Source organism: Thunnus maccoyii, chromosome 9 (assembly GCF_910596095.1).
Source record: "Thunnus maccoyii chromosome 9, fThuMac1.1, whole genome shotgun sequence".
Classification (NCBI taxonomy): domain Eukaryota; kingdom Metazoa; phylum Chordata; class Actinopteri; order Scombriformes; family Scombridae; genus Thunnus; species Thunnus maccoyii.
Genome location: NC_056541.1, coordinates 33,161,260 through 33,187,423, shown reverse-complemented (window position 1 = coordinate 33,187,423; position 26,164 = coordinate 33,161,260). Strand labels below are relative to the sequence as shown.

At 40.7% G+C, this 26,164-nt stretch overlaps 1 protein-coding gene across 1 annotated transcript; it reads right to left on the bottom strand.

The window, feature by feature from the left end:
- Window positions 1-1,998: 1,998 nt before the first annotated feature.
- Window positions 1,999-26,164, bottom strand: LOC121903590 (olfactomedin-like protein 2A). Its single transcript, XM_042420744.1, has 8 exons — window positions 25,852-26,164; window positions 16,271-16,534; window positions 15,004-15,111; window positions 14,738-14,914; window positions 13,453-13,699; window positions 9,058-9,357; window positions 8,662-8,847; window positions 1,999-5,149 (listed from the first exon to the last, which is right to left on the bottom strand). Exons 1-8 carry the CDS (start codon window positions 25,918-25,920, stop codon window positions 4,545-4,547), a joined length of 1,956 nt encoding a protein of 651 aa, XP_042276678.1. The 5' UTR covers window positions 25,921-26,164; the 3' UTR covers window positions 1,999-4,544.

The following is a 26,164-nucleotide window of genomic DNA, read 5'->3' as shown; positions in this document are numbered from 1 at the left end:
GCCAGACCTTTTGTCATCTCATCTCAAAGACTGTATATATTATATTTAGATTAAAATGCAGCAGGGGCAATAGTTAAAACCTCATCAAGATGACTGATGGAAATATTTTACCTTCATAAATAACCTTTGTTTAGGTTTGTTTAAGCCCTGCAGTGTTGTTTGTCGATCACATGCCAAAATCTGTGGGCGTTTCGGGGCATCTTTGTCTGCGCCTCTGCTACAAAATGTTGATGTGAGGTCCTGACACAACCACTCCTCCTCCATAATCTCTAAAGGCCTCCATTGTATCTTGTACAATGGTCTTCTTTGGTGTGCTCCTCAGTCCCTAGCCTAAACCTCAGGAAAGCCCCCACTGCAAAAAACATGAGACATTATTGAGTGTGTGCCAGCTCCCATAGACAAGTTCAGAGAAAATCACTTCATAATTGGATTGTTATTCAGTATTAGACCCTGGGGCCTTATTTTACACATGAGATTGCATAAAGCTTAAGGGACTGACAGAAGGTTGACCAAGCGTAAGTTTCCATGCAGCGTTGGAAAGGATGGCGCTGCATGTTCGCTGTCCTTGCTACATCCTGTTGAGCAAACTCTTTATCTTAAGTTACTGTCACAATAAATAGCCCAAAGGGTCTTAATTAAAGTCACACTGGAGTTCTCTACATTCTGTTCAGCACAACACTTGAACTGTCACGAGCCCCATTTCTATTTACACTTATTTAATTGTGAGCACTGATGTGTTTGCAATATGTTATTGAGGAGAGCTCAAACATTTAACCTTAAGGCATCCTACTAATCTCTATTAGATCAATGTGAAAAACTTCACATCACACTGCAGTGCACTGCACTTGTGATTTTTTAAATCAACCTGAGTAAAAGCATATGTGGCAGAGAGTACGGCAGCATGATTGGCAGCAAATCACAATTCCATGCCATGCAGTCATTTAGTCAGTTCTTGTCTTGTGTTTCAACCTTTAGAATGATTCTGGTATATTTTGGCAGGCTGCATAGGCTTCCTTTATGTTTATAATGAGACTAATACACAGAGGTCCTGATGAATTGTTGCAGTGCAGGGTGTGTAACTGAAAATATGCGTTGATCATGTAATGGAAGGTCCCCATAGTGGGAGAAAATGACCTCAGTACAGCAGAGGCCTGTGAAGGGGGTGTTTGAGGAGAACCTCTTCTTACATTAACCCAATTACTTCTCCAACATGAATGATATGGCTCAATAGTGCAGTTTCTGGCTTCAAAGTGGCATGTAACATGGGGACAAAGGCTTTACATCCCACATCCCCATCCTTCACATTACACTGTGAAGATCATACAAGATGAATATGTGATGCTGATGAACAGGAGGCCCTGCTGATATGAACAGGATCAAGTTGAGTCCTGATTTAGCAACAGGAGAGCCTTTGTGTTGGCCAAGAGGCACTGGGACTGAGGTAGCATAGGTCATGTGAATTGTCAGTGTTCATCACCATGGCTAGCGTGGACATCATTGTTCCATTACAACATGTCAACATTTCGTGACAGAGTTCATGATTGGACACACCATTAGTGCTGCACTCATCAAACCTAGGGTCCTGCCTTACAGTCATTAATGAAGTTGATTATCTGGGTGTAAAAAAGAGCACTCTACACTGAGACCTTCTTTAAATAGAATTGAGGAATTGATTTTCTTAAATGAAGACCACATGCATGGACCCACCACACCCACCATTCAGCTCTTGGTTTATTTCAATATCTCCCTCCGGAGTTGCATGACTTGGAGTTTAAGCTTCTCCTTTTAGTGTATTTTGGGATGAGATCAGGCAAAGCAAAGCGACCTTTACCCCAGAACTAAACACAGCTCATGAGAGCTCTGTTAACCACAAATCAGAAGATCTGAGTCACTGGTCATCATCCGCTGAACACGGGTTGGGCAAGGCGGGTCCTGCAATCCCACGGCAAATATTTGGTCACTGCAGATTGATTTATAAGGCTCACAACAGACTTTCATAATGGAAATTTTATTTCATAGCACAGACACACGCACAGCTAGTTTCAAATGTTGTGTTATATTTCATGAGTATGTATAAAGACTTTGCAGTTGAACAAATTACTTTTTTTGCAATCAGCACGCCCTTTCAGAATAAACTCAACACACTCAAAACACTCCTGATAATTTGAAAATTCAAAATAATGTAGTTATGAATTATGAAAAGTGTGCAAGACCAAGGCAACACTATACAGTGCTGTAAGAGTTATCTTATGTGTCTTAAAACTTACCATTCCCATTATGTGCCTCACACAGTACTGTCAGTCATTGTCAAAAATAAAAACATTTATGGTTTATGGTGTCCATTATTTAACATGGCACAGATAATGGTACAGTGCACATATTGTACAAGCATGACTGATCATGGTTGTTAATTTCCTTGGTTGTGAAAATGTACAACATATTCAATAACTGTGACAAATGTCAAGTGGTTATGCAAATGTTATGAACAATGACAAAAGCTGCATGCTTTCATACAACAACAAAAAATAGAAAAAAAGTTGTATGATATTAATTGTCAAATGAATTCATGTAAATATAAAAAAAATTTAAGCTTAGAAACTTGTGTACATAGTTTTTTTTGGAGTTCATAGTATATTCAACACACCCCTCAGAACAACATCAACAGTAAAGAGACAGGAAGTATCATGAGGCCGGAATAATAAACAAAGCAGAAACATGATCAAAGTGCTTGGTGACAGGATGGAGTTGATGGGCAAGTGAAACAATAGCTGATAATTTAGTTTTACAAACATTTCTCAGAGATAGAACTATTCTGAAGGCAGAAATAATCTCATTGGTTGAGTTAAATGTCACGGGGAGGAGCCAAATGACATTAGCTTTGTAAAATGTTTGAAGCCCGTTGAAAAGCAAAAGTTAAAACAGGAGGCATGAAAGATTAGAAGCCTGGCACGGTTGCTACTCACTGCAAAAATAAGAGATCTAGCCATGCAAAATGATTTAGACTAGCTAGTTAGGTAAGCTGACCTTGAAAGTTCAAACCAATTGACAATCACCATGGCTGAATACTGACGGCAATGCAAATTAGATGCTGGCTTTGGTTACACTCTGACTGCATTGAACTGATTCCATTGAAAACTATTGGCTGATTGCCATCTGCTGTTTCATTCATGGTTTATAATCATCGGCTCACAGATCAGCTTCTCGGATACCCGCTGACTACTAACATCCAATCAAATTCCTTAAGTGTTAATTTAAACATTTGTTTTATTAAGATTTGATGTGTTTGTTTGGGGGCAATTAGTTGTCCCAGCAGAATCCTTGCTGCTTGTTTGAGATTGTTTGAGAGCTTTCTCAAAATGCAAAACTTTTTACACCACATCTAACTGTCCCTGACTGAACTCCTCTCTTTTCTCTTTCCTCAATCTCTCTTGATCATTGCACCTCTTTACTATGTGTCTTAGAAGCAATTTTTAAAAGTATTTTTATAATATTTAACATATGTTTTAAGACAATACTCACATGTCCAAATGTATGTTTAAAGAGTTACTGGTTTCTGTAATCTTTCCTCCTGTCTATACTGGTTGTGAAGTGATTGTGTCCTAGTGGAACTCCACTGTAAGAAATGGGGGACAAAATCCTAATTCTGTGCAAAAGTGCATTCTAAAGTTCAGCCAAAGCTAAAATGAGGCTTCGGCAGTCTGAGTTAGCCAAATCAAGTGGGATTTTGTATGCCATCTTTTACAGTGTTGTTGCACTAGGAAGAGATCACTTCATGGCCAGTATGGACAAGAGGAATGATTACAGCAGCCAAAACTTCTTTCAACTTGCAGATAGCCCTGTAAGTACTGTGTTAAGATAGATTTGAAAAAATATAAACCAGTAAGAGATATGAGATAAAGAGATATTAAGGCTTATGTTGGGGAAGGAGTTATCTTAATTGACATGAGCTTATTGCTCTCAGTTGTTGTTGGTGCTGTTTTCTCATGCTTCTTTAGCTCCACCAGTCTCCCCACTCTTTGCCCAAATTTGGGTTGTCAGGCCTCAGTAACTGCCAAAATGGCATCTAGTTGTAAATCTAACATGCAAGAGTCAAATTCTCTCCCTTCAGAAACTAATGGGCCATATCACAAATCCAAGCTTTTTACAGTCCATCCCTTAAACTATTCAAGCTATCTGTTCGCTAGTTAGCCAGCCTGCTGACATTTCATGAATCAACATGTAAAGAAGTCTATATTAGCTCTACCTGTTGAGCTTCAACTCAACCCGTAAGATTATTTCCACAGTTCTCTATCCATTCCATTGACATATTGTACAAACACATCCCAATACATGTTTGAGACATGTATGTTTGGTACACTGTGAGGTCAGGTGTTTGAATAGCATGCATTGGTACTGGAAGGCTGGTGTAGGTTCATCCTTTGTCTGGTTGAGACCAATATGGCCGCTTCTAGGCTGTCAAATACTGAGCATCATCTTTCTACTTAGGTGCCATACTGGCAGGCCTACTGTGAGATTACTGTATTTGTGGCACAAACTAGCTGTGCTCACTGGTCAGCAAAGTTTACCCGATATGTGAGCTGATGGCCATTGTCCCAGGCATACAAAACCTTCTCCTTAGGGTTGTAGTCAATCTGTGTGGTGAAGGAGTACTCATTGGTGAAGGGCAAGCGTGGGATGGCATCACTGTTGGTGTGGGTGTCATAAGCATAGTTCACCTCACCTTCCTTCTGGTTGTACACACTGACGGCGTACAAGACGCCACAGATGATGAAGCAGTTCCCGTACGAGTTCCTCTTGAGACGTGTCCTCCAGGTGGTTTCCTTTTTCAAGGACAGGTCTCCGGGATCCAGTTTACTGATGACGATCACCTCTTGCTGGTTGTAGTCGTAGTCCATTGAAGGGTAGATCACCCACAGGCCACTTTCATCCACTGCGAAGTCAATGTCTGAATGGCCCCGCCATTTCCAGGGGGTGGTGTCCTCGTAAACCACGTCATGCAGCAGTGTCCAGGCCGCCACGAATCGCATCCTCAGATCGTACTTGATGATGTTCTTGGTGAAGGCTCTGTTGTAGTAGAAGGCTCCATTGTAAACCACATGGCCTGTGCCTATCCAGTTGTAAGGCAGTTTGAAAAGGTTGCTCCAACGGCCTACAATAAACAAGAATATTACATTAACTTTATAAATCATGAAGCATGGGTGAATACTCTTTTTATTTGCTAATGACTCATTCTGTTGCACAAAACAGAACATCGTGGAAGTGTCTACTATCACTGGTGGCTTCTACATTATGGCTCCAATAAAAGACAGACTATTTAAATCTATTCAAAAATCCTTCTATCACACCTCATCTCCAGTAAGTTCAGGATTTTCTGGCTCCAGCACATAACCCCTGTAAAACCAGAACTTGTTGTTTTTACACTTTGGCTCTTGTACAGATTAAACGTAATGAGATAGCCTACAACGTGTTAATTAGGGAGCTTTAGAGGTGCTGGTAGGCAAATTTTATTTTTTTTACATCTGGACAGAGCTGGACTAGCAGTTCCCCCTGTTTCCAGTCTTTATGCTAAGCTAAGCTAAGCTTAGCTAAGCTAACTAACTGCTGGCTGTAGCTTCATATTAGCACAGACATGAGGCTAGTATTGATCTATTTATGGTATCTAACTCTCCACTAGAAAGCCAATATGCACATTTCCCAAAATGTTAAACTATCCTTTTTTAGGAGTACTGCTGATTTTGTTGATGGACACAGTAAAAAAAGGTATTGGTTCTTGTGTATTTATACAGGAGAAGCTGAGGCTTAGATTCAAATCTGATTTAATTCACAAAAATAGACTTGAGAGTTAACTTGGACTTCACTGCTATAATACTTGACTTGAGTGATCTGATAACATCCCATAGAATAAAAGAAGTAGGACAGCTATAGGTTAGTCTTGCATAGCTGCACACCATAAAGATTTAGGTCTCAGCTGTGTAAACACTATTAACACAACTTTGAAAGGCTCAGGCCTGAAAGACTGTCTTGCAATTTGCTTATGAGGCCTTGAGACCCAAAAAGTCTTCTCGACAGTCCTGATGGGCCCACTTGTGGTAAATTTAGCTTGTAAGAAAATCATTTTAATAAAGGTTGGTTTGGTCAACAGTCAGAATAAATAAATAGAACAAAATCTAGCAAGCTGTTCATTATTACGAAATAAAGTAAACTGCTTCAGGATGTTTTGCTGTGCTTATGAATGTATTATCCTTTACTTATTATGATTTGGATACATGTTGCTGTGTGTATGCTACGCTTGTATTGTGCCCATCATAGAGCCAATGAAAATGTTTTTACAATACCAGACTGTGTACACACTGGCTTCATGTGACAGTGACACAGTTTGTTTAGGAGTTCACTCCTGAACAAACACGTTGTGTACTGTAGGTGTCATTTTCTTATCACATCCTATCGGCTATCCTAACCTTTCGACCTCAGGAAGTCTGATTTAGTTAATGATAATAAATGAAAAGCCCAGTAAAGGACAAAAACAATGCGCAGTAGAACACCGCCCACCACCCCCATCCCCGAGGCCAGCCCACACTCTTAATCCCTCTCTGCTGTGCCCAGTTCAAAGGAAAGGCCAGCGCACATGTCAGAGAACAGCAGGCATCACCGCCACTCACCAAGATACCTAGTCATCCGCACACAGCTGTGAGCTCACCGCACTGCAGGGCGCCTCACATGTAAGTGCATTTAGAAAGACCATTGTCCAAACACATCTAGATCAACAAGCCAAGTCCTTGGAGGGGAGATCATCTTAACTCTCTTAGAGAGTGTAATCCAATTCCTCAGTTGATTTGGATGTGGAAGGAGTTGATTTTCCCACCCACTGGAGCCATGAAACAACCAGGACCTGCATTCCACAGATCTCATCAGTCTCACAGAGCTCATTGGATAATCAAGATGAATCAATGTCAATAATGTTATTACAGAAAACAAAGCTACACATTAAAACATAGTAAGAATTAGACCAATATATTAGGGCAATATTTGCCTTCTAAGTTAAAGTAAAGTTATTGTATCAGTCAACTTCAAGGTCTCTGTAAAACATCTGTAAAAACTGAAATGAAACCCTGCCTAAAACAATACAGCACACTGTAAAAATGGCTGCATTTAAATGTTCAAAATAAATAAAATAAAATACTGGCATTAGTGCTCAAAAACTCATACTGCTCAAGCTGTCATTAAGGCTTTACAAACTTAAATCCTAGGCTAGCTAGCCCAGAGCTAGCTTAATGTAATTTCTCTCTTGCCTCTATCAACCCAGGCTAACAGTAAGCTTCTGGTTAAGGACAGATATGGTTGGACAGTAAATGTTCCATTGCTAAACCCTGGCCTGAGGGTGTTGTTCTAAGCAGATGAGATGGGGTACAGTATCATCAGTACATGTGAATCGACACCGTTTTGCTCTGTAAGGGTCAGACTAATGGATATCAGCTATACAGAGATACAGATGTTTATATAATCCTGTAAAGTATAGATGTGAAGGAGGGGGAGTTCACATTTGGACTGTTTAGCCATGGCTAGTAATAAGGTTATCCTTGACTTTTGACAAATGCAAAGTATCTGTATTTGATTCTCTAAAGGCCCCAATATACTCTACAAAGAGTATGCAGTTCTCTTTGAAGCAGATTTGGTGTCTGCATAGGCTGCATGGTCATAAATTTGGGGCTGCAACACATCAACAAAACATCTGTATGTACCTGGGCATAGGGGTGGGCGATATGGCAAACACATCATATCACTTATCTTATCATGATTCTTTTTCATGTTGGTTTTTAAGACTGAATAGTACTGAAGATTCAAGAAACTTTATTGTCTATCACATATTGATAGATATCCCTTGTTTAAAACGGATATTGGAAACCAAACTAACAATAAACCAAACAAATTTAACAGCTGAAAAGCAAACAGTTGATGTGTAGAAGTGTTAGTGTGTTGTTTCGGATTACTAGCAGGATGTGCACCGTTAAGAAAAGGCTCCAACACAATACACCAGAGTTGACATCACGATGGCTTGCAGCATGACAGAAGTTAGTGCTATCAGTTAGCAGGTGAGCTAACCACTAAACAGTGGCGTTAACCTGCAGCCTAGCTGTTGCTTACAATGATGTGCAGCAGGTGAGCTTCTTAGCAGGACATTAAAACTGCTGTAGATTTCACCAGCAGATTAGAGATGTGGTACGAGGCACTCGCCATGTCAGTGCTTTTACCTGTTAGCCTCCTGCTAGCAGACTACACTCCATCATGGAACTGAACTGATGTGCACTGTAGCACAATACTAATGATCTCTCTGTAAAGGCAGATTGTGTAGACATTTTAATCATTCATGATCTAATATCATCATATCACACACCCCTACTTGGGCATCACCTGGCTAGATAATATAAATTATGTTACGCAGACTCTATTCGAATGCTATGTAAATGCAGGATAGATAATTTACACTTCATACTATGAGCCCAAGTGTAAAAGGGTCAGTATGCTACAAACAAAGTGCCTGTTGGATTGTCTAAGCACCTGTAATCTCTCAGACATCAGAAGGGAGGGGATTTACGTCCGACAGTCTTTGCAATGTGTAGTGTAATGTGTAGCATAACCTGAAAAGACCAAACTGAAGCACACCTTGTTTAAAGTTTTCCAGGTTCCGGAACTCTACCAGGTTGTTGCCGTAGTAATAGTTAGTGACGTAGATCTTGGAGTCTTTGGCCAGGGGATCCTTCATCCAGGCCCCCTCATTGCGCCCATAACTGTGCTGCTTCTCTGGCTTCTCAATGGATGCCAGAGTCCCTTCACAGTTGAGTATCTTCCCTGGAAGAAACATGCAGAACATTCAACAAGTACGCCTGGGAAAGAATGAATTGCATTAATGTGGGCTTAAATCAATTTCACACCACATTTCTACATTTCTTGGCAAAGTGAACCGACATGCTTATCTGCTGCTATATTGGCCTCTGTCACTGCAGTCACAACCTGAAATAGAACACCGAGTGTATTCACAGGGGCATATTTAGCACGTACCTGCTCTGTGAAGAATAGGCCGGCTGTTGTTGTTGGAGTTGTCCAGCAGCAGCACAATGGTTGGAGCTGGTCTCTCAGTAGCTGCTGAACTTTGAGTGGTGACAGTAGTGGGTGCAGTAGTGGTGGTAGTGGTGGTGGCGGAAGTTGTGGTTGTGGTGCTTTTGGTGGTAGTGGTGGTGGAAGCTGCAGTGGTGGGTTCAGCCGCAGCACCCTCCACGGTTTCCAGAACCATCTCAGCCCCTCCGTCCTCAGACCGGCTTTCCGTGACATGATGGACTGTGTACGATTTGGCAGAGTGATCTGGTAGAGAGGAGAGGAAGTGGTGAGTCAGGACAGGAGATAAAACAAGTAGGAATCTAAAACTCTACAGAGCTAGTTTATATTCAAAATAAAGCAGATGGCCAAATCAGGTCAGACAGACCCGAGGCTGAGGGGTGGTGAGAGAGAGTAATACTGTTAGCTTTTTATAGCTGTAAACAACCTGCTCCTTGTTCTTGTTATAGATGGTTATATAAGGCAACTGTGACAGAGTAGTGAGAAGGAACATTATCTCTAAACCTTCCTTCATCTGTCTTTTATAAAGGGGTTTTAAACCTTTTCATCACTGTACTGAACATATAGTATGTGTCTTCTTGACAGTAGGAGACATATAATAGTCTGCTGTGTTCCAGAGCTTCACATCAAAGACAGCACATTAGCAATGCAGCACAGAGAGAATACCAACTTCCTCCCTCTCTCTTCTCTAAAGTTCTTTCTCCTCTTTCTGTCCTAACTCAGCCTCTTCTGCTGTCTACTGGATTCTTAATGGAGCATACAGAGTAGCTTTTAACAAAAATTAGGAGCAAGTTTGTAAAGACTACAATGAAACATGCTTCAGAAACTTCTAAAAAAGCTGGAACCTAAAATGATTGCATGATATCTATGGTTTTCAAAGGAGAGTGTTAAGACCTCAGTATACTTGAAATGAAGTGCTTGGCAGATTGTTTAACAGCATCAAAAACTATGACAACAAATATTCTTTGACAACCTTTTTTCACAATACAAAAGAAACTTAACAAAACCATGACAAAATATATTCAGACTTTCATCAGTTAATGAAACTAAATGATAATGTGAAAGAGGGACAAACGGACAAAAAAAGTCTTATTCAATGACCTGCGTACATCTGCACAATCACATATTGTATCCTTGAGTATCCTTCACTGCTCAAAACTATCTCTTCTTCAGAAGTTGATTTAGCTGCTCAATGTGTTGCACTAATAAGCAGCATAACGTTAGCGGTTATTTGAAAGAGAAAAACTAAATGCGTCTGCAATCCTGCTGAAAATTAGATAAGAAGCGGCAACAAAACAGCCGGGACAAACTACAAAAACAGCCAAGCCTGCACACCGACATTTACAAAAACGTCTGACAGTTTTTGTAACTTCCCAAGACAAACAATCTGTCAGTCAAACCCATTTTCAACAGTGATTGTGTGTGAAGGTGTGATAGTAGACAGTGTTTGAACTTCTCTCTTAAGCTCTATTTTCTCATTATTCACACAACTACATCCATTCCTAGTGCACTTTTTGTATATGCAGTTGAATGCAACACGATGAATGCATCTGTACCATTCATTGAATCTAATTCTCTAATGACAGCAGGCTTTTTGCCCTGCTGTGGTCATTTGAAAAACACTTATGAACTAGTTCATCTGAAGCACACTTGAGCCTTTACCTTTCTATGATGGACTAAATACTTTTTCAAGGACTCCGAACACAATCACGTAAAACACTGAATCCTGATCATCTTTTGGAAAATCTGTATTATTTCCCTTCAAAAACATGTATTGGTCAAACTCTTGTTTCTTCCTTTCTAGATTCTGGCTTCAAGAGTCACTTGTGGCCTTTCATAAAAAAGACAGCTGGCTGAATCAAAGTTACTCTTAGGAGAGAGAGGCTGCTCTCCTTCTGTCTTCATACACTGATGTCCTGTGCTGCCAGACAGATGTGGGGAGATTACAGCAGTGCTGCATAAGCAGTGCATCTTCCTGACACGCATGCTCTGAACACATGGCCCTGATGAAGGCTGCAACACAGATAATATTCTGACAAGGTTTTATAATAATAAATTAAAAGATGTTTCAGAAAGCAGTTATGGCTTTTGAGATATCTAAGTTTTAAATAGTACCTGGAATTAAATGTAAAACAAACCAAATTACAGACACAAGTCAGTCAAAAACATCCTATCTCTAGTTGAGTGTAACAAATGACTGGAATGAGGTGGAGAGTACATGAAAGAGGACATGGGCTAATTGTTAACTGATGTGACCATCTGTGTTTAGTAATGCAGATGCTGTGCACATTGTGCTCTTTTAATTATTTTAATAAAGATCAAAGACCCCTTTATAATATTTTGTTACTGTGATGCAGATATTTTGATACTTTTTAAGGGACCATTTCAGTGCGTTTGCCGTCCATATGTCCAATCCTTTATACTTGGCATCACTGCTGACAATTTTTACAGTCATCTTCTTTTATTGTCGTCATAGCTACATTCTGGCTGCACGATAATGCAGCTCAGACATTAAAAAAATGTATTTACACTTGTTGCTGCATTGTCATGCAATGTCAATGTAACATTTTCAAATGTGAGACTTGCAAGGACCTTTCTATTGGCTACAAATACCTTAATCTCAATGTTACAGTGGCAATAGCCTTGAAAGCAGTTATTTAAAATGAGATTCTGAACTGTAGCGATTCAAGTTTGCAGGCTTGGAAAATGAGTGTAGGTGATGAATGAGTGTTTAACATTTTGCTCTCCTTCCATAACTTTTGAGTAGTAGTGGAAAGTAACAAGGTACATTTATTGAAGTGATGTACTTAGTATTTCAATTTAATGTTCAATAACACTACTACTCCATTTCAGAGGGAAATATTGTTGTAATTGTAATGTTTTGGCTCCTACTAACCCCTCTCCTACCACTCTTTAGTGCTATCACTACTATGCTGGAATTATACTTTAAATTTAATTAATTCATTTGTGCGAATTTGATTAAACACAACTATATTTAGGAAATCGTAACATGTGAGCACAATATAAACTGGAATATTACAGCTATTTAAATTTGATTTTTCCACAAGGCACCGTTACAAGACAAGTTCAAAAATGACCCAGTAGTGCACATGACCCGCCTTAGTTGATGTTGTATTTTAGTGGTGCAAATTTGCCTGACAAATTGTCACATTGTCCAGTTGGGAATCCAGCCTTGACTTTTATAGATCAAACTTCCAACAGTATATAAAGTAGTTTAACTTGTAATGTATTTTTACAATGTGATTACCACTTTTATTTTTACTTCTTTTCAAGAAAAATAGTGCTTCTTCCCATGTGTTTCATTGGAGCTGCTGTAACTGTGGTTATACTTGGCAGCTCCCAGTAAAAATGTGAGTAACTATAACTGAGTTTGAAATGGGGCATTGTAGGAAAAAGCATGAAGGTGCTTCTACCTTCCCAAGATGAATAAAGGTTTTTATAAAAAAAAAGGTATCCTGCTCTTTGCTAGAGATTATGGAAATGCAGCCAAATGGTTTCAGTGATTTCACAAGGGTGGCTGGGCTCGCTGAGGTTCACATACATGGCAGAACACACGGTCTGACAGCGTCATGTGCGTGTGCCCTGTGCAAACGCAGCATGCCTATTCACTCAACTAGACTTAAAGAGGATTGGAAGGAGTCAGGAAATGTTTTCTCTGCATTGGTCAGGGTCCCCACACATTGTTGTGAGGAGTGACGCTGAGGCATGTCATGGGCATGGCAGCGCTCCATTGAGACAGCATTCCATCAGCTCCATGTATTTTGTCAATGAAAGATTTGGATTTCCTGCTCGCTGAATGCGCACCAGCAATCCAATCCCGCGCTGACTAGACCAGCTTTGCTAGAAACAACACCAGCATAAATCTTGTATTGAGGGGATCTTGTGTGCCACACAGCGATAGATTCTCTGTTTTATTGCCTTGCGCTTAAGTGTAAAGTTTGCACGCAATTACTGCCTTATCCCTCACTTGTGTAAAACAACAATCTCAGGAAAACTTTATACTGTCCCCTAATGGAAACTAAATCCGTCTAACAAAGGAAGATGTGTTTATGAGACATGCAAACCCACGGCTGCTGGGCTGATCCTGATCCAGCAAAGTGTCATGAGAGGTCAGATTAGATTGCTGAAGAAACTAATTTGGATCATTTTCAACACCCACAGTGGATCACACACACACAGATGATCGCACACAGATGGGAGTGCAAACTCAGCTGAAGCGCGAGCACAGTGTTTGCTTTAGCTCTGAGAGGGTGGCTTTCTATGAACACAGCACTTCTGGGAGAGTATACAGAGTCTCCCTGCCAAGCTGAAAACCCTCACCTCCTCTGTGCTCATCCTCGTCGGTCTTGGCAGCTTTGTAGTATGTGATGCCCCTCACGACGCCAGGCTGGTGGCCAACCACTTTGGCTTTGGCTGTAGGGTCAGGCTTGACCGCCTTTCCAGGTTTAATGACCTCTTTCTTGGGCTTTACAACCTTTTCTTTGGGCGTTTTGGGAGGGGGTTTGGATGCAGGGCCCTTTTTGTTGGTTAGTTTTACAGTCTCCTTGGTTTTCTCATCATTCGTACCCTGTGAACATTAACATTTGGGTTATGTCAGCACACTTGGAAACATTGGGAAGCAGGTGTGTTTTATATGTTTAATGTACTTGAAAGTGAATGTTGGCTTTGTGAAGCTTCTATGTGCAATATTGTTAAAATTGACATGTGCTATCCCTATTGTCAGTGTTTCACAGTGTGTTAACAGAAAACAAACAGTATATAATCATACAAATGATGCATAGATTTCTACTATACCACTAAAAGTACTACAACTGACACTATTACTATTGCTCCAAAAGCATCACTGCTCTAGCAGTACCAAGTCCATTTCCAAACAGTTTTGAGATGAAGTTCATCACTAGTACGAGCGGCTACTTTCACATACACATAGTCATTTGATCCATTGTAAATCATATTGATTAGAGCAGCTTTAAAGAATTTTGCATTGCTGACAGTGCAGCAGGCTATCCGGTCTATGAGAGCAGCAGCAATGCAAATGCAACAAAGACCTGTAGGCTAGACCAGGGTAGCAAGTAGTAGAGCCCTGAGGAACAGTAATACTTGTAATGTACTGCTAATATTACTACTATTACTACTAGTACAACTACTTGCACCACTACAAATATACTACAATACTACAAATTAACTTATAATGTGTGATATTTTCAATGTGTCACAGTTGATAGCCAAGAATGCTAACAGTGTGTTTATGAATTTTTTGGTAACACTTTATTACCCCTATTTAGCATTTAAAAGCAGGATATAAAGAGTTCATAAATGGTTCATAATAACACACTATAATGCAATTATAAGCAGATTTGAGGATCTTTTAAATGTTGATTAATGCACAGTAGTTGTCACCAATTATAACTGCTATGAAGACATATTTTCTATTTTTACTGTATTTAATATTAAGTTAATAACTCCTGTGGGCACTTATTAAAAATACATTAATAATATCTGCTAACAACTACATTGCCGTATGCTATAAACCATTTATTAATTGTTTGTGTACTGCTTATAAATGCTAATTAGGGGGATTTAAATTGTCGGTGTCCATTCTAACCTGTGCTTTGTTCTCAGAAGAGTCTTTCTGAAGCAGCTGCAGACTGAGGCTGGAGATCTCCTTCTTGATGCTCATCATAATGTTGGAGTAGTTCTCATATCTCTTAAATTGGTTGGTGAGGCTCGTCATGCTGTCCCGGACAAATTCATTCTCTCGCGTGAGATTTGTCTTGATTGTCTGCAAGATAAAAATCATAACCTGTCTCCAGCCAACGCTTTGAATATAATGATATGAGGACATACACTGCTATGTGTTTTTGAGCCTACCTCTTCGAGGGTGTTCATCTGAGACACCACCTTGTTGATGTAGGAGTGGACTTTCATAAGATCCATACTGTAAAGGGTTCCCTCAAGGAGGTCCACCATAGATTGGAGCTGGTTGTTCATGCAGTAAAAGGAGGAGAAACTGGCATTATTCACTGTCTCCTGAACACAAAACTGACAGCTTTATGTGACTCTGTTCAGCTGAGTAGGACGCAGCAATAGCCTAAGTGCCCTCCCAAAACATTTGCTTTGATTAGCACTATTGACAGCCACACTCTCAGCTCTCAGTCTGGGGTTCATTCAGAGTCCACCTCAATCATTTTACACCTTTCCTTCAGAGATTTATTGGGTTAATCTATAGTTTTAAAGTGGAGTCAGATCAAACATCTGGTACAGCCTTTTCTCTCATATGGTACAGAGCGTGCTTCTACTGCCTGTGAAAAATGAAAGTGTGCTTTAGGTATGTGCAGAGGTGTGCTGACGTGTTCAAAAGATGTTAGATGACATGCAACTCATCTTTTATGCTTTAAAGCTGGAGGGACAAAACAGGCATATTGTCTTGAAAGAACAAATTACCACTGCTGGTAAAGCAGCAAAATCCTAAATGTCTTTTTCTTTCTGACACTTGTGTATTATGAGCTGATATAAACAATGCTGCCTCTAGAGGCTGCTAGTGGGGCTTCTGAGAATTTGTCTTGTTCAAAATGTTATCACCTCTGGTGTAAAATAGACAGTTTCAGAGGAGACACGCTGATGAATTTGTAGAAAGGCTTTCAAGAATCAGTGAAAGTGATGAATATACTTTCAATTATGTATTTAAAAATGTAACTGATCATTAATTTAAAGCTCTTATTTGTAAGCTTTGAAGTTTTCTGACTTTGGTAACTCCTTGTGGTGTTGAAACCAGCACACAAACTATACAAATTTAAAGGACCAGTGTGTAGGATTTAGTGTAGGAGACCCTACGATGGCTGCAAAATGCATGAAAAACATGAAAGACCCTCTCTAGAGCCAGTGTTTGGTCTGTCTATTCTGGGCTACTGTAGAAACATGATATAAAGGGCTCATTCTAAGGTAACAAAAACACAACACTACTTATTTTCAGGTGATTATACACAAGTCCATTCCACTAGATGCCACTAAACTCTACACACAGCATCTTTAACATAGAATTTAATAATTTTTCTACACACAAAAATTGGTCAGAAGAAATTTAAAGTTGCTGTATTCACATAAATACATATAGCGGCTTTAAGTTTAATCTCCTCACCTTAAGTAACTCAGGAGCCTGTTTCTTCAGCTTCTCCATCTTCCACTCATTCTCACAGGGGTTGAGGGAGGACGGCGGGGCCGTGCACGAGCACTTGCAGTCAGATCCGGAGCTGACGGTTTCTACCGTGTAGAAGTCCTCCACACGTACGCTGCCGCTCCGCAGCCGCAGGCAGGCGTCCTTGCTTAGAGGGCGCATGATGCATTTACAGCGGCAATCTGAGCCCTCTGATGTCATCCTAACAGGCTCTGTCTCGCCAAAGATCTGGAAGAGAGAGTGTGAATTAGTAGAAATCCAAACAGAAAAAGGTATTTTGTGTCCTTTTTTTGTCATGTCACCATAATCTTCCCTTCAATTTCGCACCTAAGTGTCTCTTAGATGCATGAAGTGGCACAATTCTAAACAAGAAGCCTCATGGCTGAACAAGAATTTATCATACTTGGATATTGATGACATGGATTGCACTGTATATTTATCCAACCCCATAAATTTGGCAGTTTCTGAAGGTATATGTTGAGCTGTGCTGTTCCTTCTCCCAGCAGCTGTCCCAGTCATCTATTCCATTAGTCTAACCCCTGCTGGACTTCTATGAATAATAAATCCATGTTTTATTGTAGGGAAACAAAAGCAAGGGAAAGGAAAGTGATCCTGAGAAATAACCACATGTTTCCCTATTTTGAATGTTAGCTGGTGTGACTCAGAGGAAAGCCTCAGAGACAAACATAACTCATAAGGATTCTGCATCACCAGCTGGCCTTTGGCTGCCATGTATGATGACAGAGCTTTGGCAGGCCATGGTCATAGCTTACTTAAAAAACAGGAAGCAATGCACGGCAGCTCCAGCAGACATTCCACACAGTTCCTATGTGGGATGAGCGCACGCTGGCATCCAGAGGAGACATCTTTCACGCAAGCATTCAACTGCACAGATTTATTGCATGTTTGATGAAATGTTCAGGTGGTGATGGTGAGTTGGCAGAGTGTTTTGTGCTGAGAGCTCTGTGAATTTCTCAACTTCACCCATAAAAATGAATTCCTTTTTCAGTTAAAGGCGCGCTAGTTCAAGAGACCTTAACTGAAACCTCATCACTAGCCTAGCCTTGTAAATTAGTTTTGCTACTAACTCTGTGTCCTCTCATGTGGCCCTTTATGGCTGCCTTGTTGTTAGCTGATCTGAATAACGGACATATCGACATATAGAACTGGAATTCGTGATGACTTTTGAGATTAGACACAGCACAGTCACACTACTCACACATATGGTTGGTGCATACGTTGCTATAGCTACGGCTAACATCTGCACAGCTGCTACATTGGCTGTTTGGGGCAAATAAACACGGACTGCAAAAATATTCCAGTTACGTTAGCTTCATGTTCCATCTGGCTGGTATTGTTCATCTTGGTGTTGAATATGTATTGGTAAGGCCTGCACCGATGTAGAAATTCAAGTAAATATTACATGTAAATGAGAGTAGAGATAATGTGAGTAGTTATCTGTTGTTCTATTTGCATTGCTTTTTGTCCTATTAGCAGCCACACCAAAGGATGGCCATAAAAGTCATTTGGTTTGCTGTTGGTCCCTTCTAAAAAACACTTTGTTCTAGACAAGGTATCTCGAAAACTATTACAGTACAGTAGCTGGATGTCCGTAATATTCGCTGTGGATATTCATTAGGTTAAATTCCCATTTGATTGCAAGAAATATGTAAATCTAACCCACAGACTAAATGCAAACCAACAGTACACATACATGCTCTAGAAAAAAGATGAACCCTTTCCATGTCGTACACTCCAGGAGCTTTTGACTGGTCACCCTAAAAACTAAATGTTAAATTCATAAACCAGTAGGCAGACTGCAACAAAACTTGGTCACCACATTTATGCTGCACCCCCTTGGAGGCACCATATTTTAAGGTTTCAATAGTATCCTCTGGTGTGCACAAACAGAACAAATATTTTACATTTTCCATTACATTTTCATAGTACTAACAAAGCATTTTGTCTAAATTCCACAGGCAAATAATTCATCTATGTTGCACATCACCATGTTCTATTTCTCCCTGGCCATCACTCTTGTTTTCAGTCCATGTGATGCACCTCACTAACAGAGAGCTCTTCTCCCATCATTTAGAGTCCAGATTCTTGGATCCCATGTTGGAGGAGGTTTGGGCTGTCATCTCTTCCTGGTGAGATTTAGGGGTCTTTATAAACCACAGGACAGGCACACATGTGGTATCACTTTTATCAGGAATAGAGCTCAGCAACGCAGAGATTCTTCATTAATGAGCTGTGGTCCTATCATCATATGACTGCAGTATGAAGGTAGGACTCCAAGTATATGATGAAAACATTAGTAGAAAGTGGGGCCAAACATTTACTGAGGTCCCAGATAGGATGGATAGGAATGCACCTTACCAACCAATCTTTTTGCAATAGTGCTTTTTCATGCAGACATTTTGCCTTGTCATAGGTGAGTAAAATATTTCACTGAAAGAACTGCGTTGAGTATCAAAATATCAGCTGTAAGCTGTAAGGAAATTTAGGGATTTGGAGGCACTATTAGGTAAGATAACAAAGTCATGGAGGAAATCTTCTGGAAATCGTCTCTTTGCAAAAGTATCTGAAAAAGTACAGAAGAGTACTTCTGCTCCTGATCTGACTAGCAGATGTAAGTAAAATGCAATATCAGTTTTTCAACAATGATAGAATTGCTGTCATTTATAATGAAGCAACAACGTCTTTACAGTAGTACAGCAGTTGGTATAGTGTCAGTAAATTGGGCTATATGTTGATTTACACAGCCAGCCTACAATTAAAGGGGAACCCTGTGGACACATTTGGGGCAATTTAGAATAACTCAGAATATCTGTGAAACAGGTGTATAATGTCTTCTGTGGCTCTGGGGGAGCTTTGTTAAGCCCAAAAAATAAGTCTGTAATCAGGCTTATCCCAGCTTTGGCTTGGAGACTACAAATGTACAACAGAAAGCCTGCATTACAAAGTGGGGACATGGAATAAGAAAGATGCAGGCATTTACGAGGCATGACGGGTCTAATCAGAGGTTGCTATTGGTTGCAATATTGGAACAATTGAGTGTTTAGAGCTTGATCTATACTTGGGACTAAAAGTCAGGCTTTTTTCAGCTTCTGCTGCTCTAACTTTGACCATTCTTTTAAAAATCTGTTTCTTGTGAGTCAGCCAACTTTAAAGAAGTGCAATACTAAATTGCTGAAGTATTAAATATGATTTGAATATGACAATAAATGATACTTGATAGGGATAATGGATTCATTTCATGTTATCATTTATATAAAGTGTTTTTTGAATGCTGTTTGCTAGTTACAATTTTGGATGTCTTTTGGCAGTGCAGCAGCAGATTTAGTGAAGGTAAGGGGGTGGAGTGGAAGTGGTGGTGGGGGCTCATTAGTGAAGGAATGCAGGCTGAGTGATGGGGGAAGATGTGGAGTGGGGCTGCTTTCCCCCCCCATTACTGCAGACATACTGGGGGGCGTCTGATACGGGGCAGGACTCCTGTGTGCGGAGCCGGGCCAATCCTGACACATGTCAAGCGAAAAGGCAGCAGGTTGACAAATGCTACAGCCACATGAAAACAGAGTGGATTAGCAGATTAAACTTCTTTAGCGGAGGCTATGCGCACGGCCCTGCTGAGCTGCATTGTTCAACCCCAGTCAAACACTAACTGCTCCATAGCAACACCAGCTTAAGTTGCTTTAAGTTGGAGAAGTCAGAGAAATTCCAACCAGATTTACTTTAGTACTTCATGTTTTGTCGAGTCAACAAAGCCTAAAATATTACCTTGCAGGCTTTACTGAGGAACCATTTGGCAATAGCTTATCATGAAGAATCTGAATCATTCTGCCAATCAGAGCAGCTGCCTTCTCCTTCTGTCAAATCATATGTGCTGGTATGCCTAACTAACCGTCCAGCATTTCATGCCAAGCTGACCTACCAGCATGAGAACAGGCAACGCAATTAAGAGTGCTAATAATTAAGAGTACTGGGTATTTAATGCATGCTTTGAACTTTGAGTCTTTGGCTTTGACCTCTCAAGTGCAGTCAAGTTTCAGGTCAAAAAGAACAGGGCTCAAACATGAACTCATGTCTGCACAATGGGAGGAAAAGACCCTGCACGCCGCAGAGAGCTCTATTAGATCAAGCGCTGCAGCCTGTAACAGCTAACACACCCTGACAGTGATGAAGTGAAACCCCAATTGGTTGCTAAAAACACAAGATGTGTTACACAATGGCTGGTGCATTTGAAAGCCTCTGCTGGCCTCGGAGTTGAAGTCAATGTGTCAGTTGTGCTGGCCTGTTGTATCTGCAGCCGTGTTCATGTAAATAAGGATATCCTCTGCTTTCAGTTCTTTGCCAGCTGGTAATCAGTGAGGGAACTGTATGGTGAAAATGTCGTCAGGCAGTGCATGTATCCTGTAGCAAAGCTCAAATGTTCAGCTGCATGTTCCAGTCTTCTTTAAACTCAAGTGATTCCTGTTATGACCTGCAGCTAAAACAACCTCCCCGCATGTTGCTTTTTAAACTATTTTCCCACAAAAGCCACCATGAATACCAATTCTAATCAGTCTTAAGCCCATCAAGCCTTTAAAGGATGGAATATCCCTTTAAAATCCACATCATCTCCTGTCAAGGGCACTCAAGACCAAAACCGGGGTCCACATTCCAGTCCAAAGAGTCTGCCTGATTTTTTAATCTAATTAGCTGTGCTTATGATAAACAGTCTTACTGTGCCACCGTAAAGACTAACGTGGTACAAAGGGGGAATTCTATCAAAGCCTTTAGTCTGGAGATGAACCGTGAGGTCGGTGGCCCAGACTCCAAGCAAAAACATCGGCATTAGCACCGGGATGTTAATTAGCTGAGCACAAAGTGTATCAAGCACTCGCTGCTTTTGGGGGTACACATCGACATTCCTGCTGGGTCTGTTTATGTGTCTAAACTTTTCACTCATCACAGCCCATCAGGACATTCAGATTAATGAGACACTGAAATATATGGGCTGAATGACTTCATGAGTTACTTACGTGAAGGTTCCTCCCTTGCCATTGCAACATAAATTAACTCTGGTAAACCGTTCAACTGGGTTTTTGCACATTTACAAAATTTATTCCCTTATTTCACTGCAATCATGCATAAAGGGATACTTCCCTAATTACTGGTGTATGTCTGGTGACCTCAACTATGACTGGAATGACAGATGTTGCCAATGTCTTGTCCCCAGATGATTTGGTACAACAGATGTTAAAGGGACGTTAAAAAACTGCAGAGTTTATCACTGCTCAGTGAAAGATATCGTGCTCCGTGACAGGACAATTAATTAAGCAAATATTAAATGTTTCAAACCAAAAATGCAGACTTTATTGTGTAATCTACAAGAACAACCACCAACAGAGATGACAGTTGATATAATAGTGCAGATGCTAATCAATCAATCAATGTGTGTTTGAGTTAGGAGAAGAGAAAAGCTCACTCTGATACAACATTAGCACAGAGTTATTTGTCAGTGCAGCTATGTTAGCTAATCTACATAACTGTATGACCTACATCCATACCACAGGCATTGAATTTTAAAAAATGTGAGCCTGTTTGTAATATAGTCGGCCACTTCTCTACAGGATTTACTAACCCTGCTGCCAGAAAACAATGTTAATATTGGATGATTCTACAAAACCCTGGATTACACCCAATGCCCATGTTGCCTAGCTTTCTACAGTATCTGCACATGGCAACTACTGCATGATGAAGATTAGGGAAAGATTGTGGTTATGGCAAATAAACTATGAAGAGATCTGTTTGTTTGAATTTTACATGTCAACGGAATACAACCGGACACAAGGGCCCACTGATCTGTAAAAGGTCAAGGTCCACAGGGAGATGCAGTCTGAGAGAGATTCTACATACAGTACTATAGATTGTACAAGACTGAGGACATATACTGCAGACAGAGACAAGCTACATTTGAAACTTATCTGTGTTCATAAATCTTGCTCACAAGGATTTAAGGGATCTGCATAGAGGAAGAAAAGCACCCAAACTATGTGAATGAAGACATGGAAGTCTGAGAAAAAGGCCAAGCATGCTTTGAAACGCACAAATCTGGATTGTAAATGTGTAATCTGTAATAAAAACAGGGTTGATTTGTGATGGCTTGTGCTAAGAACCAGGAAACTTGTCATGCAAATTGAACCAGTTCTCTTTTTCTTATCCCTATTATTTATCTATTATTATATTAGTATTATAGATTATATTTGTTATAAAGCACACACATTGGTCTTGGCATTCATTCAGACTCATTTAACAGTGGAGCTGTTAATTCACTAATGCATTGTTCAAGGTTCAAGAACAGGAAAATGTATGGATGTAAGAAAGCCTAAAATATATGTATGCAGTAATCCATATTCAGCATTTCATACCAAAGCCAAGCAATGTCAGACCTGTATTAAGCCCTGGTCACGCGCAGGGTCGTGAACCCAGGTCGAATGTCAAATGTTCACCCATTCACACCAAACACCAAAAAGTTGTTCCCGGATCATTGCCTCAGTGTGAAAGAGGTATTAGTCTTCCTCGTTTCCAGCAGCTTGCAGCTTTGTTTTAACCACAAACACAGAGACATGACTTTCTGCAGGCTGATGATGTTGACACTTCATCAAGCCCCATGTGACATCCCCAATTAAATGAAGTCTTGTTGACATAACATTGCATGACAAAACCTCATTTCATGCACATTGTGGCACTCATCTAACGCAGCGGGGCACATTACAGAATCTGTAAATCCATGCATATTTAATCTGTCTGAGTGCCATGCTGCAGACTGCTGTTTCACTGAGGCAGACTGAGCATCCCAGTCTGCTGTCTCCTTCTCTCTAGCCCCCCGTTGACCTTGCACTGATTGTCCTCGGGTTTGTTTACAACCAAAACACGAAGCAGGTGCACGCACTGGTTCCCACGCCACCCTGCATGCCCTCCATGCCCTCCTCTGAGAGGGCTTTGTCTCTTGTTAATACCAGTGCCACCAGTCTGGCTCCAGAAAGTATGACTGGGCATCTACAGAGACATAAGAGTGAACTTAAAAGAGTGTCGATGTAGAGTGAAAAACACAACTGACAAGAGATCATTACTACACTGGAAGCAAAAGATCACATCAACTGATTCTAATCTCATCTCATCAATATGTATAGTTTATTTGGATATGTGTGTAGTTTTAGTGAGAAACGATAATGAAAATGCTTTTCGAACTGCACAATAATGCAATTTGGGACAAAAATAGAATAATTATGATTTTAGGGAATGCTTTCATTGGAATGAATATCAGTAAAATGTGTCATCTTTTGGTCCGTTCACTTCAGATACATATCTATCTGAATCAGCAATCAGACATCACTCATACACTGTTTATCATGGTCTGGCTCCCTGTGTTTCTTGTTGGCTCCCTGTTCGTTCTCTCTCTCTCTGTCTGTGTGTGTCTGTATGGGCGTGGTGCTCTGTTTCCCTCCTGCTGCCAATCAACTGGCACGTTGCGTCCCATCCACTCATCAAGCTCCTGCAGTAGATATACACCTCGGCTCTACACTCCAGTCTTGGCCAGACTGTTCAGTTCACCAATGTGGTACTAATGTTCTTAGTCAGTATATCTCTTGTGTTTGCCTAAAACTCTGTTTGACTCTGTGTTTTCCTGTGTCTCAGGTTCATTACCCATCTGTGGTCTTTGTCTGCCTGCCTCGCCCAGGATCCAGCCGACAGCTCGGCTCTCTCTGCCTGACCCACTCCGCTGTTATTTCGGCTCAGCTCTCTACAACTTCTCAATAAAACTGCATCTGAACTGTTGCAAGCTGTGTGCCTGAGTCCTGCTTTTTGGATCCAAACTTACCTCACACTGTTGCAGACTAATTATGATTTACTTCATAAAGTTTTCATAAAATAATTTCTATTCTGTTGGTTTCATTTATTTGTAAGGGACCAATATCAACACTGAATATGAATGTTATCATTTGATCTTCTGTAGTCCTCTGGCAGGTCACAATAAAAACATACACAGAATGACAGGACAAAATAAACAGAACAATATTAACCACTACATTACATCACACACAGTATTTTTTATATTTTATGTTTTATGTGTATAAGTGTTCCACCTCACATCTGCTATTATAACCAGTACTATTACTACTAGTATTAAAAATACTACTACAACCACTATTACTATTAATACTTGTACTGACACTACTGCATCTATCAATAGTGTTACTAGACTGTTACTAGATGTTGATTACATGGCCACAGGTACAGTGTTCAGACAGCTGAACATCACATTCACTTGTGACAGCCTCCACCTCCACCATCCTCTTCTGTTTTCAGGCGTTCCACCAGATGTTGGAACCTGGCTGCAGGGATCCCGTTCAGCCACAAGAACATTGGAGAGGTCCAACACGTGCATGTTGGATCTCTCTGCATTCCACTTCATCCCAAAGGTGTTGGATGTTAAGTTCTTCCACACCAAACGGGGAAAAAACATTTTTTTTTTATGCTGGCTTTGTGCACAGAGGCATTTATCATGTTGGAACAGGACAGAGCCAAACACAAACTGCTGCCACAAAGTTGGAACAACACTCTTGTTTATAACATTATTGTAAGATTTCCCTCAAAAAACAGTATGTGGACGGGGCTGTCCTCATCCCTTTGGCCCTATAGTGTACAAACACTGTTCCTACTATACATGCTACCACATGCTTGTACTATTACGGCTGTTATTAATATTGCTTTTACAATGTTACTACTTGAATGCTGCCATGAATACTACTACCACCTCGTATCACTACTACTCCTACATGGGGGCTTTACTCTTCACTGACCTACATTATTTGGCCTCTCCCATTGTATCCAGAGTAGGCAGTTGTTGACAGTCACACACCATACTTGGGCATACTTGAAGAAGACCTTCTGGTGTTCATATCTGTAATGTGTACTTGTCGTCTGTCAGCGTCTGTGTGTGTGTGTGCATATGTATGAGTGTGTGTGTGTGTGTGTAGAGCTGGATTAGGCTGAGGGAGAGTGAGGGGTTACCGGAGTCCAGCAGCTGTACAAACAAGGGCAGCCAGATATTACTGTTGCCCCACTGAGTGCCATCTCTCCCACACTCTGCTGGCAGCATGCCTCCACACACACACACTGGAGGTATCATTACATAAACCAATTGTTACTCGTGTCACACTGTAAGCCCTCATTGGGAGGTGACACAACCTGAACCATCTGCCGACGAAAGACAGACAATTTAAAGGTCTGGCTTGGGGAAAATGTTGGGTAGGCCTATTGGTCAGGTCACTTATTTGTCTGAAGCAGAGGCACCATGACATGGAACATGCTGCAGGTAAGAGGTGAGATATAGAGTGGGATATTATTATGACAGCAACTTGATTAAACATTGAACATTACTGACTCTGAACAGTCCATTAACACGTTTGGGATTTATTTCAATACAGTAACACAGTGCAATCATGTGTAGAAATCCTTGTAAATACAGTGAATAGCCTCCTTATGTATCTTCTTACCTTGCTCTGTGAAGACGCATCCTTACACAAAACCAGCAGGCAGGCAAACAAGTTCGTGTATCTCCACATTTTCTCTCCTGAGCGTCTGGGCGTGAAGTTCAGAAATCCAAAACAACACTCACTGCATTCAGTCCATAAGATGTAGCCTGGTATCGCGCCTACTTTAGCTCCATTTCCACTTTACACAGGAAGGATCATACAGTGTGTGTCCGTCTGTATGGATGTGTGAGCTGTGCTGTGCGTCCTGCCTGCACCGCGCGCTCTGTCCTCAGCCAGGAGCAGAGTGCGCATCATCTGTCATCCGCTGTCCTCA